General features: G+C 37.9%; 1 protein-coding gene and 1 non-coding gene across 12 annotated transcripts in view; one reads left to right on the forward strand and one right to left on the reverse strand.

Annotated features, from left to right (window-relative positions):
* Positions 1-15,688, reverse strand: part of DGKH (diacylglycerol kinase eta) — a 160,428-nt gene that overhangs the window by 93,422 nt on the left and 51,318 nt on the right. For all 11 annotated transcript variants that reach the window (XR_012511716.1, XM_074378233.1, XM_074378235.1 and 8 more), the window contains exons 3-4: positions 6,806-6,916; positions 1,088-1,168 (exon numbers count right to left, since the gene is read on the reverse strand). Coding sequence is in view for 10 of the 11 variants with exons in the window: in XM_074378233.1 (XP_074234334.1) it covers positions 1,088-1,168; positions 6,806-6,916 (192 nt within the window). In the remaining variant the exon portion in view is untranslated. The remainder of the gene's footprint in view (positions 1-1,087; positions 1,169-6,805; positions 6,917-15,688) is intronic.
* LOC123613767 (U6 spliceosomal RNA) lies at positions 9,529-9,635 on the forward strand. The gene has a single exon (XR_006721192.1). It is a non-coding gene; the product is annotated as a U6 spliceosomal RNA (small nuclear RNA).

Here is a 15,688-nt window from a genome sequence, read left to right on the forward strand (position 1 = left end):
GTTTATCTGTCTGTCCTCCCTGCCCTGGCATGCCTAAGGGATGGACACAACGCACTGCTGTCAGCAGTGGTGGCTTCCTAGAGCAGGGACTGAGAGTATGGATGGGGGCAGCTAGCCAGCAAGAGCAATGCATTTGAGAGGACCTAAGGAAAACGTAGCCATAAAAAGTTTCCCAGATGAACTTCACTCAAATACACTGGGAACACCTTGAGGGAAGTGACAGATATGTACATTTGTTTCATCTCTTAACATCTTGTGCTTATTAGCACGAGTGCCCGGCACATGGTGAATACTCAATTCATATTTTTTAAATCAAAGAAGTAGAAAAAGAATGGGATATCTGAGGTAAGCCTTGAAGAATCGGTAGAATTTCAACAGCTAGAGATGAAGGAGGAATCACTGAAGTCAGAAAGAATGAAAAAAAGTACAGGTACAGACAGAAATGCTGGACTGGTGGGAAGTGTAAGGACAAATAATTATCAGTGACACTAGAACACTAAGGCGTGACTTTATAGGACTTTACGATGGAATTACAGATGCAACTTGACAGGCAATGGCAAGCCAGTGAGGTCTTTTAAGCAGCGTGATTTGCAATCGGGAAAAAAAATAACTGGAATAGAGGACACCTCTTAAATAGCTGCCACGTGAATTACCTAAGCGAGAAGAAATGATGGCCTGAACTACAGCAACTAGAGTAACAGTAGAAGAAAAGAACGAAATATTATTTTCAAGATAGAAGGTTAAAAAAAAAAAAACCAAACGTTCTGAATATTCAACAGCAATGGAATTAGTTGAAGTATTACATTTAAGAGAGGTGAAAAATTGAAAGCACTAAAATTAAAAAGTCTAAAGAGAAAAATATATAAATATTTTTTAAAAAAACATTTAATACATTGGTTTATGGACCCAAATTATCATGAAGAGTGTTTGTTGATAGAGTATACAATGTACTTATTAAGTTTAGTGTGTTGGTAAGAACTCCAACAAGTATGACACACAGTTGGCAACTGAAGAGGGCATTTTGTACAAGCTCAGGAAAGGTCATCCTATAACTTTTGAGCAGGGAGTTAGCAGAATATAACCATACCGTGAAGCTGTTGTTAGCATTTTTTGTGCTCGCCTCAGCTACACTGGCATCTGAGAGGTCAACTTCATCAAATATCAGAGACTGTTAATGAAAAAGAACACAAACATATTAAATGAAAACCTAACTCAATGTTCTTCAATTTTTTTTTTCTTTTTACTATCAGGTCATGACCATGAAGCTATGTTCGGAATTAAGAATAGAAACATGAAAAAAAAAAAAAAACTTCAGTTAGTGATACTTTGTCAGTAAAACCATAAAGTTCAACTAACTCATAAATCCCAAACTGTAAGGGGCTTTAAAGAACTCCTTGGCACATTGTTTCATTGCAAAATGCTCTTTGTTCTTTAAAAGCATCATTTACGGGGAACCTACAAAGTGTATGACACACACACACACACCCCCCACAATGAGGACTGGTCCTGGCTCAAATCACGGTGAGTCACTGAACTTTCTGAACGTGACTTTCATCATCTGTAAATGTGTTTAAATGAGGTGGTGAATGTGCTCCGGGATTATAAGGATGATGTATCTTTCATACTCTTAAAAGTGGATTCAATTTTTTTCAAGTGGTAAAAACTCCATAGAAATAAATTCTTTAAAAATGTATAATTGAGAGATTAGGAAATTCTACTAAATAAACATATCCTTCCCACTTTCAGTCTGTTGGTCTTTGTTCACACTCATTCAGTGTCCTTCCAGTGAGGCAGGTGTGACGCGGCTCCCCTAGACATGCAGAAGAAAGGGGCTTCCCTATCTATGAGCTTCCATCCACACAAGTCTACTTCAGTCCAACCAATCTGACCATAAGACTTGTTCCCTGAACAGAAAGAATTTATAACCTAGCACACAACTAGGGATCTAGACACAACTAGTTTTAAGTAAAACAGACTAGTAAAAATGGAGGAGGAGATACTACAAAATGCTCTGGAAGGTCACAGACAATTTCTCTAGCAGAAAACGGACTCTCTGTCTCGTGAGTAACAGAATAGAGAGAATTTTAAGGAGGTCTTAACGAAAACAGGGATTTCTTCAAGTGGAGCTACAGGGAACATGATCCTGGAGATAGGAAACATGGGGCAAATGGTCAATGCGTCTGGAGATAAATGTGAAAAGTCAGGATGGAGCCAGATTAGGAACAACCATGTACATAACCACTTGCAAAATAAAATTATCTTATTTGGTTATTACTTCTACAGCTGCGTAAACTAAGAATTAGGTTTGTTTATTTTTTTAACCTACTGGATAACTCTACTAATTATGTCAGGAACACTTTTTTTTAATATAGGAATTACCAATTACTTTTCTGGTACAGTAGCAATAAATCTTAATGTTTTTAAATTGAAGTATAGTTGACATACAATATTTTGTTAGTTGTAAGTGTACAACACAGTAATTTGACATTCAAACATATCATGAAATGATCACCATAAGTCTAATAACCATCTGTCGCCATACAAAATTATTACAAAATTACTAACTATATTCATTATGCTCTGTTAAATCCCCATGATTTATTTATTTTATAACTGAACATTTGGATCTCTTAATCCCCTCTACCTGTTTCACCCAACCCCACAGAGGGCAGAGCCCCTCTGGCAAACACACATTTATTCTCTGTATCTGTTAAGTGTGGTTTTGTTTTGTTTGTTCATTCATTTTGTTTTTATAGATTCCACATATAAGTGAGAATGCATGTATTTTGTCTTTCTTTGACTTATTTCACTCAGCATAATACCCTCTTTGTCCATCCATGTTGTCACAAAAGGCAAGATTTCAATCTTTTTTTATGGCTAATATCCTATTATTTTCATTACTAGTAATTGGGTTGTTCAGATTTTCTGTCTTTGTGATTCAGTCTTGGAAGATTGTATGTTTTGAGAAATTGATCCAATTCTTCTAGGCTGTCCAATTTGTTGGTATATAATTTTCGTAGTAACTTCTTATGATCTTTTGTCTGTGATGTTGGCTATAACTTCTCTTTCATTTCTGACTTTATTTATTTATTTGGCTCCCTTTTTTTCTTGATGAGTCGTGATAAAGGTTTATTGCTTTTATTTATCTTTCAAGAACCTGCTCTTACTTTCACTGATCTTTTCTTTTTTTGTAAAGTCCCTGTTTCCTTTCATTCCACTCTGAACTTTATCTTTCCTTCCTTCTACTAACTTTGGACTTGTTTCTTCTTCTTTTTTCTAGTTCCTTTAGGTATAAGATTAGATTGTTTATTTGAGACTTTTCTTGTTTCCTGAGGTAGGCCTGTATCAAATTTCCCCTTAAAATTGCCTTCGTTGAGTCGCATAGATTTTGGAACATTGTGTTTCCATTTTAATTTGTCTCAAGGTATTTTTTAAATATCCTCTTTGATTTTTTTAACGACCCATTGGCTGTTAAACACCTTCTTGTTTAGACTCCATGTGTTTGTATTTTTTCTAGTTTTTTCTTGTGGTTAATTTCTAGTCTCACATCATTGTAGCCAGAAAAGATGCTTGATATGATTTCAATCTTTTCAAATTTATTGAGCTTTGTTTTGTGGCCTAATATATGATCTATCCTGGAGAACGTTCCATGTGCACTTGGAAAGAATGTGTATTCTGCTGTTTGTGGTGGAGTGTCCTATATATATTATTAAATCCCACCTACTCTAATGTGTCGTTTAAGACCAGTGTTTCCTGATTGATTTTCTGTCTGGATGATCAATCCATTGATGCAAACAGGGTATTAAAATCCTCTACTATTATTGTATTACTGTCAGTTTCTCCCTTTATGTCTGTTAATATATGTTTTATGTACTCAGGTGCTCCTAGGTTAGGTGTATATTTATTTACTAGTGTTATACCTTCTTGTTGGATTGATCCTTTTATCATTAGGTAATGCCCTTCTTTGTTTCTTATTATAGTCTTTGTTTTAAAGTCTATTTTGCCTTAAGATGTTTTCAGTCCCTTGGCAATATGAAAGGGGCAGACTGACATTTTATTATTGTTCAATTTGCATTTCTTTAACTAATGATAAAATTGAAATGCTTTTTCCTTAAAAAAAAATCAACTATTTTGTCTGATATAAGTATTGCTACCCTAGGTTTCTTTTCATTTCTATTTGCATGGAATCTCTTTTCCATCCCCTCACTTTCAGTTTGTGTGTGTCTTTAGATCTGAAGCAAGTCTTGTATAGGCAGCATATATATACATGGGCTTTGTTTTTGTATCTATTCAGCCACCCTATGTTTTTTGATTGGAGCATTTAGTCCATTTACATTTAAAGTAATTATTGATAAATATGTACTTATTGCCATTTTGTTAATTGCTTTCTGGTTATTTTTGTAATTCTTCTCTGTTCCTTTCTGCTTTTTTTGCTCTCTTCCCTTGTGATTTGATGACTTTCTTTAGTATTATGTTTCTATTCCTTTCTCTTTATTGTTTGTTATTTATTATCAGTTTTGGGTTTGTGGTTACCATGAGGCTCTTACATAACAGTCTCTGTATACAGCAGTCTATTTTATGTGGATGCTTAAGTTTGAGCATGTTCTAAAAAAGCCCTACAGTTTTAGTCCACCCTCCCCATTTTACGTTTTTGATGCTATCTTATTTTGCATATTCCTTCACCAATTATTGTAGATATATATGGCTTTACTAGTTTTGCCTTTTAACCTCCATACTAGCTATACAGGTGGTTGATCCACTACCTTTTTCACCTTTACTGGTGAAATTTTTTCTTTCATAATTTTCATATTTCTAGTTATATTTTTTTTTCTTTTTTGTTTAAAGAAATCCTTTTAACATTCCTTGTAAGATTGGTTTAGGGGTGATGAATTTCTAAAGCTTTTGCTTGTCTGGCAAACTCTATCTCTCTTTCAATTCTTAATGATAATCTTGCTGGGTAGGATACTCTTGGTTGTCAGTTTTTTTTCTTTCAGTACTTTGAATATGTTGTGCCACTCCCTTCTGGCCTATAAAATTTCTGCTGAAAAGTCAGCTGACAATCTTATGGGGGCACCTATGTATGTAACTAGTTTTTCTCTTGCTGCATTTAGATTCTCTCTTTCTCTTAACATTTTGGCATTTTAATTATAATGTGACTTGGTGTGGGTCTCTTTGGGTTCACCTTGTTTGGGTTTCTCTGTGATTCCTGAATCTGGATGTCTGTATCCTTCTCCAGGTTAGAAAAGTTTTTAGTCATTGTTTCTTGAAATTGGTTTTCTGTCCTTTTCACTCTCTCTTCCCCTTCTAGGACCCCTATAATGTGAATGTTAGTACATTTGATGTTGCCCAAGAGGTCCCTTAAACTAGCTCCATTTTTTGTTTGTTTGTTTGTTTTTCCTTTTTGCTATTCAATTGGGTGATTTCCACTAACTTGTCTTTTTGATCAGTGGTCCTTTTCTTCTGCGTCATCTAATCTGCTGTTGGTTTCCTCTAGTGCATTTTTAATTTCCATTATTCTATTCTTTTGGTTTCTCTTTGTTGAAATTCTCACTGTTCTATTCTTCTCCTGAGTTCAGTGTGCATCTTTATGACCATTACTTTGAACTCCTTATCTGGAAGGTTGCTTATCTCCATTTCATTCAGTCTATTTCTGAGGGTTTGTCTTGTCCCTCCAGTTGGAACATATTCCTTTGTTTCTTCATTTTGTCTAACTTTCTGTGTTTGTTTACATATATTAGATAGATAAGTTATGTCTCCCAGTCTTGAAAGAGTGGTTTCGTGTAGAAGGTATCCTGTGGGGCCCAACAGCTTGGTCTTCCCTGGTTATCAGAGACGGATGTTCTAAGAATGTTCCCTTTGTCGGCTGCATGTGTCCTCCTGTTGTGGTTGGGCCGCACTTGCTAAGGATATGCTCGTATGCAGGGTTGGACCTAGTATGGCTGGCTGCAAAGCCCAGTTGCAACTGTTGTGTCTGCTCTGGTGTGCGAGGCCAACCCCTGGGGTGGGAGCCACTTAGGGGAGACACCAGTGTTGGCCTGTCCATCAAGTGTGACAGGGCAGGGGGCCATTTTGGAGGGGCTCCAGTGCCAGCTGGGGGCACCCACCTTAATGTTGATTTTTGAAGGAATAGCAAAATATTAGTTTTAAGTGGAGGTTTGCCATTACAGTTTTTTTCTTTCAAAGCAACATCATTCTTATTTCATTCAACTGTTATATAAAAATTATTTTAAGCCTTGATTTTTATTTCACTATGATTTTTATTTCCAACTGCTAGCATAATTGAGTGATTGCTTTGTGCCAGGTACCGTGTAAGTATTTCATGTACATTATTTCATTTAAGCTTCCTCTCAGCAACACACACTGCCCACAGACACTCCACTGGAATGTGCTAGAATTGGAATATGAACTCTTGCCTGAATCCAGAGTATGAATTCTTAGCAATTCTCTCTTTCATGTTCATGAAAAGATTTATGAGGTAAAAAGTAGCAAGAAAGGGGGAACCCAAATTTTGAGTTTATTATCTCTAATAAAGTTACCTTCAACTTTTCATCTTAATTGGAAGAAGAAAAAAAAAGGAAAGAAAGCAAACTACACTTCCTATAGGATTGTCCTTAGGGAACATGACATGAAATTGACTCAAATAGACTCCTATGGGATTTGGTCCAAGATGGATCACATTTTTACAGAATTCATATAAAAGCAATGATGCTATAGTGAGCCCCCAAACAAAAACAGCTTGTGGAACCAATTTTTCAATTCCATCTACAGCCCTCCAGTGCTTGCAACTAGTGTTCTCTCAAATTACCTTTGAGTCCTTTGCATAATAAAGTGTACGACCTCGAAGTTTGAAGTATCGCTTTTTCCACCTTTGGAAAGAACTGGTTTGCTTCAACAGCTGTCCCTCTTTAATACTGGTCTAGGGAGAAGCAGAAGCACAATGACATGATTAAAATGAAATTCAAAACCAAATAAAATTCAGAATTAATGACATAACATCATTAACATTTTGAATATTATTTCTCATGTCTTGCAAATTACATGAGAGAATATTTTATTCTCACCATTCAAACAAGGGAACACATGTGCAAAGCCCCAAAGAGCAAAGGTGAATCTGACATGGTTCCTTGCTTTCAAAGGAGTCACAAATAGTATGGAAGACACATGCATACAAACTAATACATTCAATACAGTGTGATGAGTTTCTGTCCATATACAAGTACATGTATACTTATATATAGTAAGAACTCAATAAATGGTGGAAAGGATGGAGGTGCAGTAGAGTGTAATGGTTAAGGCATGAGCTCTGGACCAGAAACCTTGTGCTCAACTCCTGGTGCCACCACTTAGTAGCTAGATGATCTTAGGCAAGTCAATAAACTTCTTCATGCCTTTATTTATTTATCTATAAAATGGGGATGACAACAGGACAGACCTTGTAGGGTGGTTGTAAGGAATAAATTTTTAAAACATGTTAAGGATTTATTGCATGGCACATAGTAAGTGCTCATTAAGTTTCAGTTATCGTTAGCTGTGAGTTACTGTAACAAACATATTCAAAGCAAGGTGCATGGTGATCCAAAGAAGGAAACATCAGCTCTGCTTCAGAGAGAGTCAAAGATGTCCTCCCAGAGGAGAGCCTTAGATGGGTCTTCACGGAGTTTATCAGAATGACAAAGGGTGGGAGAAGGGTATTTTAGGTGTGTGTAAAAGTAGGAAGGTTTGAAGTAGCATGGATATTTGGGAAACCTTCACAGAGTTTTTGGTTATAAACATAGGGTAGGGCTTGCAAGGAGGAGCAGCAGGAGATGTGGCTGGAAGAGGTGGGCAGGGGCTCTGTGACTCTGGGTTAGACCCTGTGCTAAGCACTTTATTTATACAAGTTCATTTCATCGCCACCAGCAACATCCTTAAAACCTCTCTGGATTCACCTAGACTCTCCCTCACTTAGTCCTCTCCAACCACAATGGTGCTTTGCTTTTAAGTGGACATGCATGCTCGTCCCTAAGGACTGGACACTATCTATTCTCTCCTCCTGGACTGCTTTTCCTCCAGATATCTTACCTGACCAACTCCTTCACCCCCTTCACGTCTCTGACCTTCTCGGTGAGACCCACCCCGCTGACCTCCCATTTAACACTGTAACACGCTCTCCATATTTTCCCCCATCCTGGTCTTATTTACTCCCCCACACAAAGTATTTCCCATCTTCCAATGTATAATGTAATTTACTTACTTATTATGTTACTATGCTACCCCTATTAGAATATAAGATTTCTGAGTTTATTACATCCAATAAAGTTAAATTTGACGTTTCATTTTAATTGGAAAGAAAGAAGAAAGGAAGAAGGAAGGAAACTTCATTTATAGCAAACTAAACTCATAGCCTTTCTATGAGACTGTCCTTAGGAAATATGTCACGGGACTGACTCAAACAAATTTCCTTGGGATGGGATCAAAGGTGGGTCACATTTATCCTGAATTCATAAACGAGCAGTAACGCTATCATGAGCCTTCAAGACAAAAACAGCTGCTAGAACCAAAATTTTAAATCCATCCCACTGGATTGCACGCTGATGTGTCCCAAGTACCTAGAACATTTTCTGGCACATATGATATTGAGATCGGTATGAATGTATAGCAGATGCTGAGATTAAATCCATGTTTATTTGACTCCAGAGTTTGTTCCCAACTTTTACACTATACTGTCTTTTATTATCAATAAGACATAAAATTCTAAGAAATGTTTGTTGTTGCCAGTATAGTAGTTAGGTCATATTAATGTTTACTTTCATTTCATTCAAAGATTCCCCTAGGGCTTACTCTCAGACTGTCCTCCAGGAATGGTGAGAGCATTCAGATTTAACGATAACAAAACACTGTTGAAACTTCAGTACTGAAGAGCCCGATTTAGAGTCAGACAGACAGACTGCAAGCCAGGCTTGAACTACACGCTCCACTACACACTAACAATATAAACCTGGGCATGTTGCTTCAGCTCTCTGTGTCCCAGTTTCCCTCTCCTAAAATACGGGAATAATGATGCCAACTTCACAAGCTTGTTGCATCTAATTTAATTATAAGATAATGCCTGGAGAGCACTTAGCACACTATCCGGGTTGCAGAAAATATTCAATAAATGGCAGAAAGTGTTATGATTATGATATCATTATGCTATTAAGTCCAGGGAGTATTTGCCAGACACCAAATTATAAGAGCTTCTTGGAAGACGTGATAAGTGTCTGCAGGCCACGGTGGGGGCAAATAACAGCTGGAGAAGGAGAGTGTCAAGAGATGAGTTTAAGGGAGACAAGAGCCGGGAGACGTTGGCCACGAAGGGGAGTTTGCTATTTATTCTAAGTGCAAAAAGCCAGTGAAATGTTTGAAGCAGGAGAGTGAGAATGGGGAAATGGGTGAGAAAGGAAGTGGAGGACCAATTAGGAGGCTGCTGCAGAAGTCCCAGGGAGAGACCAGGGAAGATGGAACAAAGTTTGCAGCATCACGGAGACAGACGGAAGCAGAGGAATTTGAGCGCTCGCTCCGGCAGCACATATACTAAAATTGGAACAATACAGAGAAAATTAGCATGGCCCCTGCATAAGGATGACACGCAAATTCGTGAAGCGTTCCATATTTTTGAGACCTAGTCTCTTGGCGAGTAGAGTAGAATAATCCACTTTTTTTTTTTGCAGTCCCTATTCATGGGGTTAAAAAAATTCAGATTGCCTTAAAAAACAAAGTAGAGGAATTGGAAGTGTTATTTTGGAGGCAGAATCTACCAACCCTGCTGATGTGAAGAGCAAGAGAGAGAAAAGAACCAAGGGAAAGAGTGAGCATTTGCCTTGGGCAACCAGATGCAGAAGATTGGGAGAGAAAGGGGTCTTAACATGGAAGAGTTAGTGGTGAGCCGCGCTTCTGCAGCATCCGATGTTACTCAGGGGAGAAAGTCTTTATTCTTAAACCCAAATACAAATTCTTGAAAGGCTATAGAAATGTAACTCATCCAAAGAACAAATCTTTTGGCAATTCAAATGAAAAATGTGGGTGTATTGAGATTTTTGTAAAGTTTTGTTTAAGGCAATGCGGAAGAAAATAAATGTTAGTCTGTTTATGTTCTAAAAGCACTGTTTTAAGAAAGCATAAATGACCTAGTATTTCATCCTCCACATGGTAATTTATTAGAGTCTTTTTCTAAAATGAGAACCTGATTATATTATGCCACGGCTTAAAGTCCTTCATTAGCTCTCTTTGGCCTGCAGTAAAGTCCGAGCTTCTATACGCAGCAGAGAAGACCCCTGAGAAACACTCTCCAGCCTCACTGCCTGCTCCTTTTCTGACCTGAATGTCCTCTCCTCAATTGCCTGTCTTGAAAGCTCCCAATCATTTCAACTCTGATCCAGGGCCATTGTCCCAGGAAGGCTTTCCCAGCCCCTAGGAGGAAGCCAACACTCCCACCTTTGCCCCTCGAATGCCTCCTCCTACCTGTATAACAGCCCCTGTGACAACTGAATGGCATGTTTGTGGTCCTACCAGGCTGTGACCTTCAGAGAGCAAAGACTGTATCCTACGTTATTTTAATAACATCACCAACTAACACATTAGCTGCTATCTTAAGGCCTCTGTAAATCTTAAACTGAACAACTTTTAAAGTATAAACTGGCATATAACTTCGTCCTTTATAATAAGGAAAGAACTAGAAAACAGGAAATTGTGGCTGTAAGTGATTTTATGGTTTCCAGCATTCAGCAGGTCTGAGCCTGCTTCTCTTCATCATGTTTTATAAAACAGCAGATAATAATGCGAAGAATATATATTGGTGTACCCCCTGGGTGAGGGGTTGGGGAGAGACAGAGGGACAGGAAATGTCTGTTTATTCTGATTTTCAGAATATTGCTAATGTAAAGATGTTCCCTACATAGTCACTTTGAAAACAAATAATTTTTATCTGTGTTTTTCTATGTAACCTTACGTTCTTGAAATCATGCAACGTGGATTAATCTGCAATGTGTGAGGCCGAGGAGAATACAGAGACGTGTAAGATACAGCCCTTGTCTTCGTGCATTTACAAACTCCTCCATGTTATAATATACAAACAGTTCATTTCAAATTCTTGAAGAAGGAAAATGAAAGGCACATCTAAAGTAGCTTGCTTTCCTCTAAGAGCTGTGATTAAAAAGACTTAAATAGGAGGCAGTGATTCACATGAAAGTTAATCCTCAAAATAAACTTCTGTTTACATAGGCTGATTAAACAAACACTTCTCATAAAAAAAGGAGCAAAACAAAAATGATTTGCAACAGCCCTAGCAAACATAATCACAGAAGCAAAGCGCAGTTCAGAGAAAAACGATGTGGATTGAAAAATCTCAAAACAATGAATAAACTAAGTGAAGAACCAAGTCATTCTTTAAAAATCACAATATTAGATATTATTTACTTCATTCAATATTAATGTTCAACTAGAAGAACAAATTGAATTTAGTAACAGACATAAGAAATTGTTATGATCAGAGAGTTATTCTTAACAATCTATTAAAAATAAGTGTTAGATTTTCATTTTATTTTGTTCACAATCTCTGGGATAAGGGATAAACGTTCCTTCAAAAAAGGGCTTAGAAACATTTGCATTTAACTGCCATTTAGTTATAATCTGGCAAAAATTAGTTTAGTACTAACTGACCGTCATGAAAAAAATCAGTAAAGCCATATAGCCCCCAACTGTAATCCAATAACTCAGGCTCCAAATATTGAAAACAGAAAGTTAAATGAATTTGGCCTTCAAAAAGATTGTTTCAATAAAATAAGCTTTACAAGTTTTCAGATTGCTTTTCTATCTGGCTTGCTGGGACTGTCTGCAGGCCAGTGTCTTAAAGCTACAGAATTGCTCATTTCACACCCTTGCTAAACGCAAACAAAAATGATTTCTCTTTTAAATAAAATATACACACGAGGGCCCTAGGGTTTCACCTAACATTTCAGAAACACTTCTGTGTCACAAGTTGAAGGTGCTTAGGTGGAATGCTGCCTTCATGTTGTGAGGAGAGAGCAACTCTACAAGGAGCCAGTCAGTGAGCCTTTCTGCAAAGCCAAGAATGTTTGAAAAATCACTACTGCCTGATTTATCTGATAAACGTACACCTTCATAGGTTGGCCTCTTTGGGGACATCAGATAGGTGTGGTGAGGAGCCTGATGTGGGGAAGTGGAAATCTCAGTGGTGACTCATCTTTCACAGAAGCCTTCAAAAATTCCAAAAGAATCTCGAGCTTCTCTTGGCCTTGTCCCAACATGACCCCTTAACTTCTCTTCTAGAGAATGGAAATGGAATTTGTTGTGATGTGAGAGGTGGATTGCTATGGACTAAATGGGGGAAATCCTAACCCCCAGTTTGATGATACTAGGCGGTAGGGCCTTTGGGAGGAGATTAGGTCATGAGGGTGGAGCCCACATGGATAGAATTAATGCCCTTATAAACGAGACGCCAGAGAACAATCTTGACCTTTGCACCACATGAGCACACAGCTAGAAGCTGGCTATCTACGGACCAGGGAGTGAGGCCTCACCAGACACCAAATCTGCTGGTGTGTTGATCTTAGACTTCTAAGTCTCCGGAGCTGAGAGAAATAAATATTGGTTGTTTAAGTCACCCAGTCTCTGGCATTTTTGTTATAGCAGCCTCAACAGACTAAGACAAGGGCCAAGAGAATTCCCACCACTCTACGTTCTGTATGTAATCATTTCTTTCCTATCTCTTTTAACTCTATGTCTGCGCCCTCCTCCCAAACAGAGGATTATTCTTGGTCTCCTATCTTTCTTTGCCCCTTTGTTATATAAGCTCCAGGAAAGCTGTCGATGCCCTGCTGGGTACCTGTACAGAACCTCTAACATCATGAGTCTCTTTGACCTTTGATGGTAAGCCTCTTTAGTGTTACAGACTTTAATCTCTAAAGTGGAAACAATACCTGTATGTCACTATGTGGTACTGTGATATGTGAAAGAATGGCTATGAAAGAATACATAATTCTTTAAAAATGTGGTATGACCAACCGGATATGATCATCAGTAACATCAGTCCCCACGATCAGCATTATTTACTATAGAACAGATCTCATCTTTTCAATCCATCCCTTTTCACTTCTCCTGCCTTAGTTCAAGCTCCTCCCACTCCCTTGAACTCAACAGTTCCCTACATGTTCTCTGTGCTATCAGTTTTTCCCCACTGTGGACAGAATCATCTGTGAAAAAGTTTTGATCCCGCCAAACTCTGGTTTAATATGTTCAGGGTTTTCCTATCGCCCACCATGTAATCCCAAATTTGTGAACTGGGCACAGACTCTTCCTTCCCTAAGTGATCCACCTTCTTTCACAGCTTCATTTTCAGCAGTTTCCTAAAGTCACCTACCAGTAGAGTGAAAGAGAAGTCCTTTTTGTTCCTTAATTATTGCTAATCCTCAAATCCTCCATGCTTCCCTGTGTCCAAACTTTTTCACGAGCTCTTCCTTCTACCCATAATATTTTCCTCTGCTGCTTCTTATAAACCCCCCACCCCATCCTATCACCCTTCAGGGCTCAGGCCACCAGCATATCCTAGGTCCACCCACAGCACCAGGCTCACACATAACATACAACATCAATCATGTTGTATAGCAATTTTTTTTAAACTCATGTCTCTCTCCTGTATCCTATTTACTTTTCCATCCTACATAGAACCACGTACTTGATACTAAGAAAATAATTACTATATGTCAATCAACTTATTCAATAATTAGGGAACAAAAAGTAAGAAATGAAAAGGATTAAAACACTTTTTTCTCTGATAAAAGCCGGAGGAATTCGATGGAGAAAGATACTTCCATTTTTCTTTCCAGCAAGTCAATATACTGGGAGAAAGTCTAAAAGAAACAGAACTGACTCCTAAAACGAGCCCTGGATTGAGTTGCATTTCTGGCCCCATTTACTAGATTTGTGACTGCAAATAAGTAATAAAGTCTATGAGCTGAAGTTTCCCCACAAAGACCAGTTTAATTACATAAAGTATACAGTCCCCAAATGTATAAAGCTTTCTAAACATTAAAAGAAGTCAATCATGAGATTGTATTAAATAATATATTTAATGTATTGATAATGTATTTATATATTTAATAATAATTAATAATAATACAAATAATTGATTAAATAAATAAATAATGGAGCAGAGTTTATAAATGCTATATAATATTACTATTTTACTTCTTAGAACATCAGTCTTTTTTACCAGCACAAATCAGAAAATGACAATTCCTGTTGGATAACTCCACTCAGGTATCACTGGCTCTTCAAAATTCAGTTAGCCTCAAACTGCTCTATCTCCCCGCGTAGCCTGAGAGAAGGATGAGAGCAGGGTCAGGCCCATCTTATTCACTCAAGTCCCGGCACTCATCACGGCTTTTAGCACGGACAATAGCGCTTTATTGCACAAATGAATAAATGAAGTGAAGACTGACATTCAAACAAAGCAGCTGAAATGTCCTTCAGGGGAAGCTGGAACTGTATATCATCTTAAGAGCATTTAATGGAGAGCTCGGAAAGGAAACGCAACAGCATTCTGAAAACTGGATCCAGAGGGGCTGACTGTGGTCACCTCTTTATGGCTGCAAATGTCCCTGCAGCAAATTTAAGCATTTAGCTGCTGACTATTCTCTTGGGTTTTTTTTTTCCCCAAAATTGAAAACCATTTCTGCCTTTATTCACTGCCATTTCATCATTATTAAGGGACGCCATCCATCCCATCCCTTACTACTATATTTGGGTGGTCTCCAGGCAGGTATATCTATAGAATGTATAAACCAATGATTATTTGCAATCAATTTTCTGTCCTTCCATATTTTGGCCAACTGTTGAATTTACGTAATTTGGCTAGAAAGGTCAAACACAAACCACGCAGATCCGAATTCTACCCTATATCTCTAAAATTAAAGTTTATCTTCATCACAAGTGTGCACCTTAATGCATGTGTCTTCCATTATAACATCGTTTTTTTCTTTTATTAGCTCTTCTAGTCATTTTTGTGAGATTCTAAAACAAGAACTATTTTTTCTCCACAAACATGCCAGAACCTACATTGAATGATGCCTGCACCTGTCATGACTTTGGAAGTTAAGCCATTCGATCTCATTCTCATTCAGTCTGGCAACCTCTTTTATCAGTCACATATTAAATTGCTTAAAAGCTTGGTTTTCTATCAGCCTCCAAAATTTCCCTCAGTCCCTCTTGATTCCAGACCCTTTTGGCTTTGTGCCCTGTTTCCTTCTTTCTCCTTTGGAATTTTGTCCCACAATGAATTTCCTCCTTTCTTAAAAATAAATGTAAGCTTCTTTATTATAAGTATACACACATCACATTAGGCTCTATCAAACACACCAGTTGTTCCAAAATGTGGCTGATTATCTGAATCACAGAGAAAACTTTATAGACATGAACAGCTTCAGTTCATCTGAGAGCTTTCGATTCAATAGGTCTCAAGTAGGGCACAGGAAGTATGGCATCTCTATATTCAAAATGTTTCTCTCTCTGTGTATGGAGACCCATTAATAGGTCACTCCTGCCCTCTCCCCACCCTCACTGGCTCTGCTCCAGCGGAGGTGGGGGTGTCATTTGGGGCTAATAACTGAGCATTCTCATTCAAGCTCTTCCCTTCCTCCTCTGGAGAGCCAGC

The sequence above is a fragment of the Camelus bactrianus genome, chromosome 14, assembly GCF_048773025.1.
Source record: "Camelus bactrianus isolate YW-2024 breed Bactrian camel chromosome 14, ASM4877302v1, whole genome shotgun sequence".
NCBI classification, from domain to species: domain Eukaryota; kingdom Metazoa; phylum Chordata; class Mammalia; order Artiodactyla; family Camelidae; genus Camelus; species Camelus bactrianus.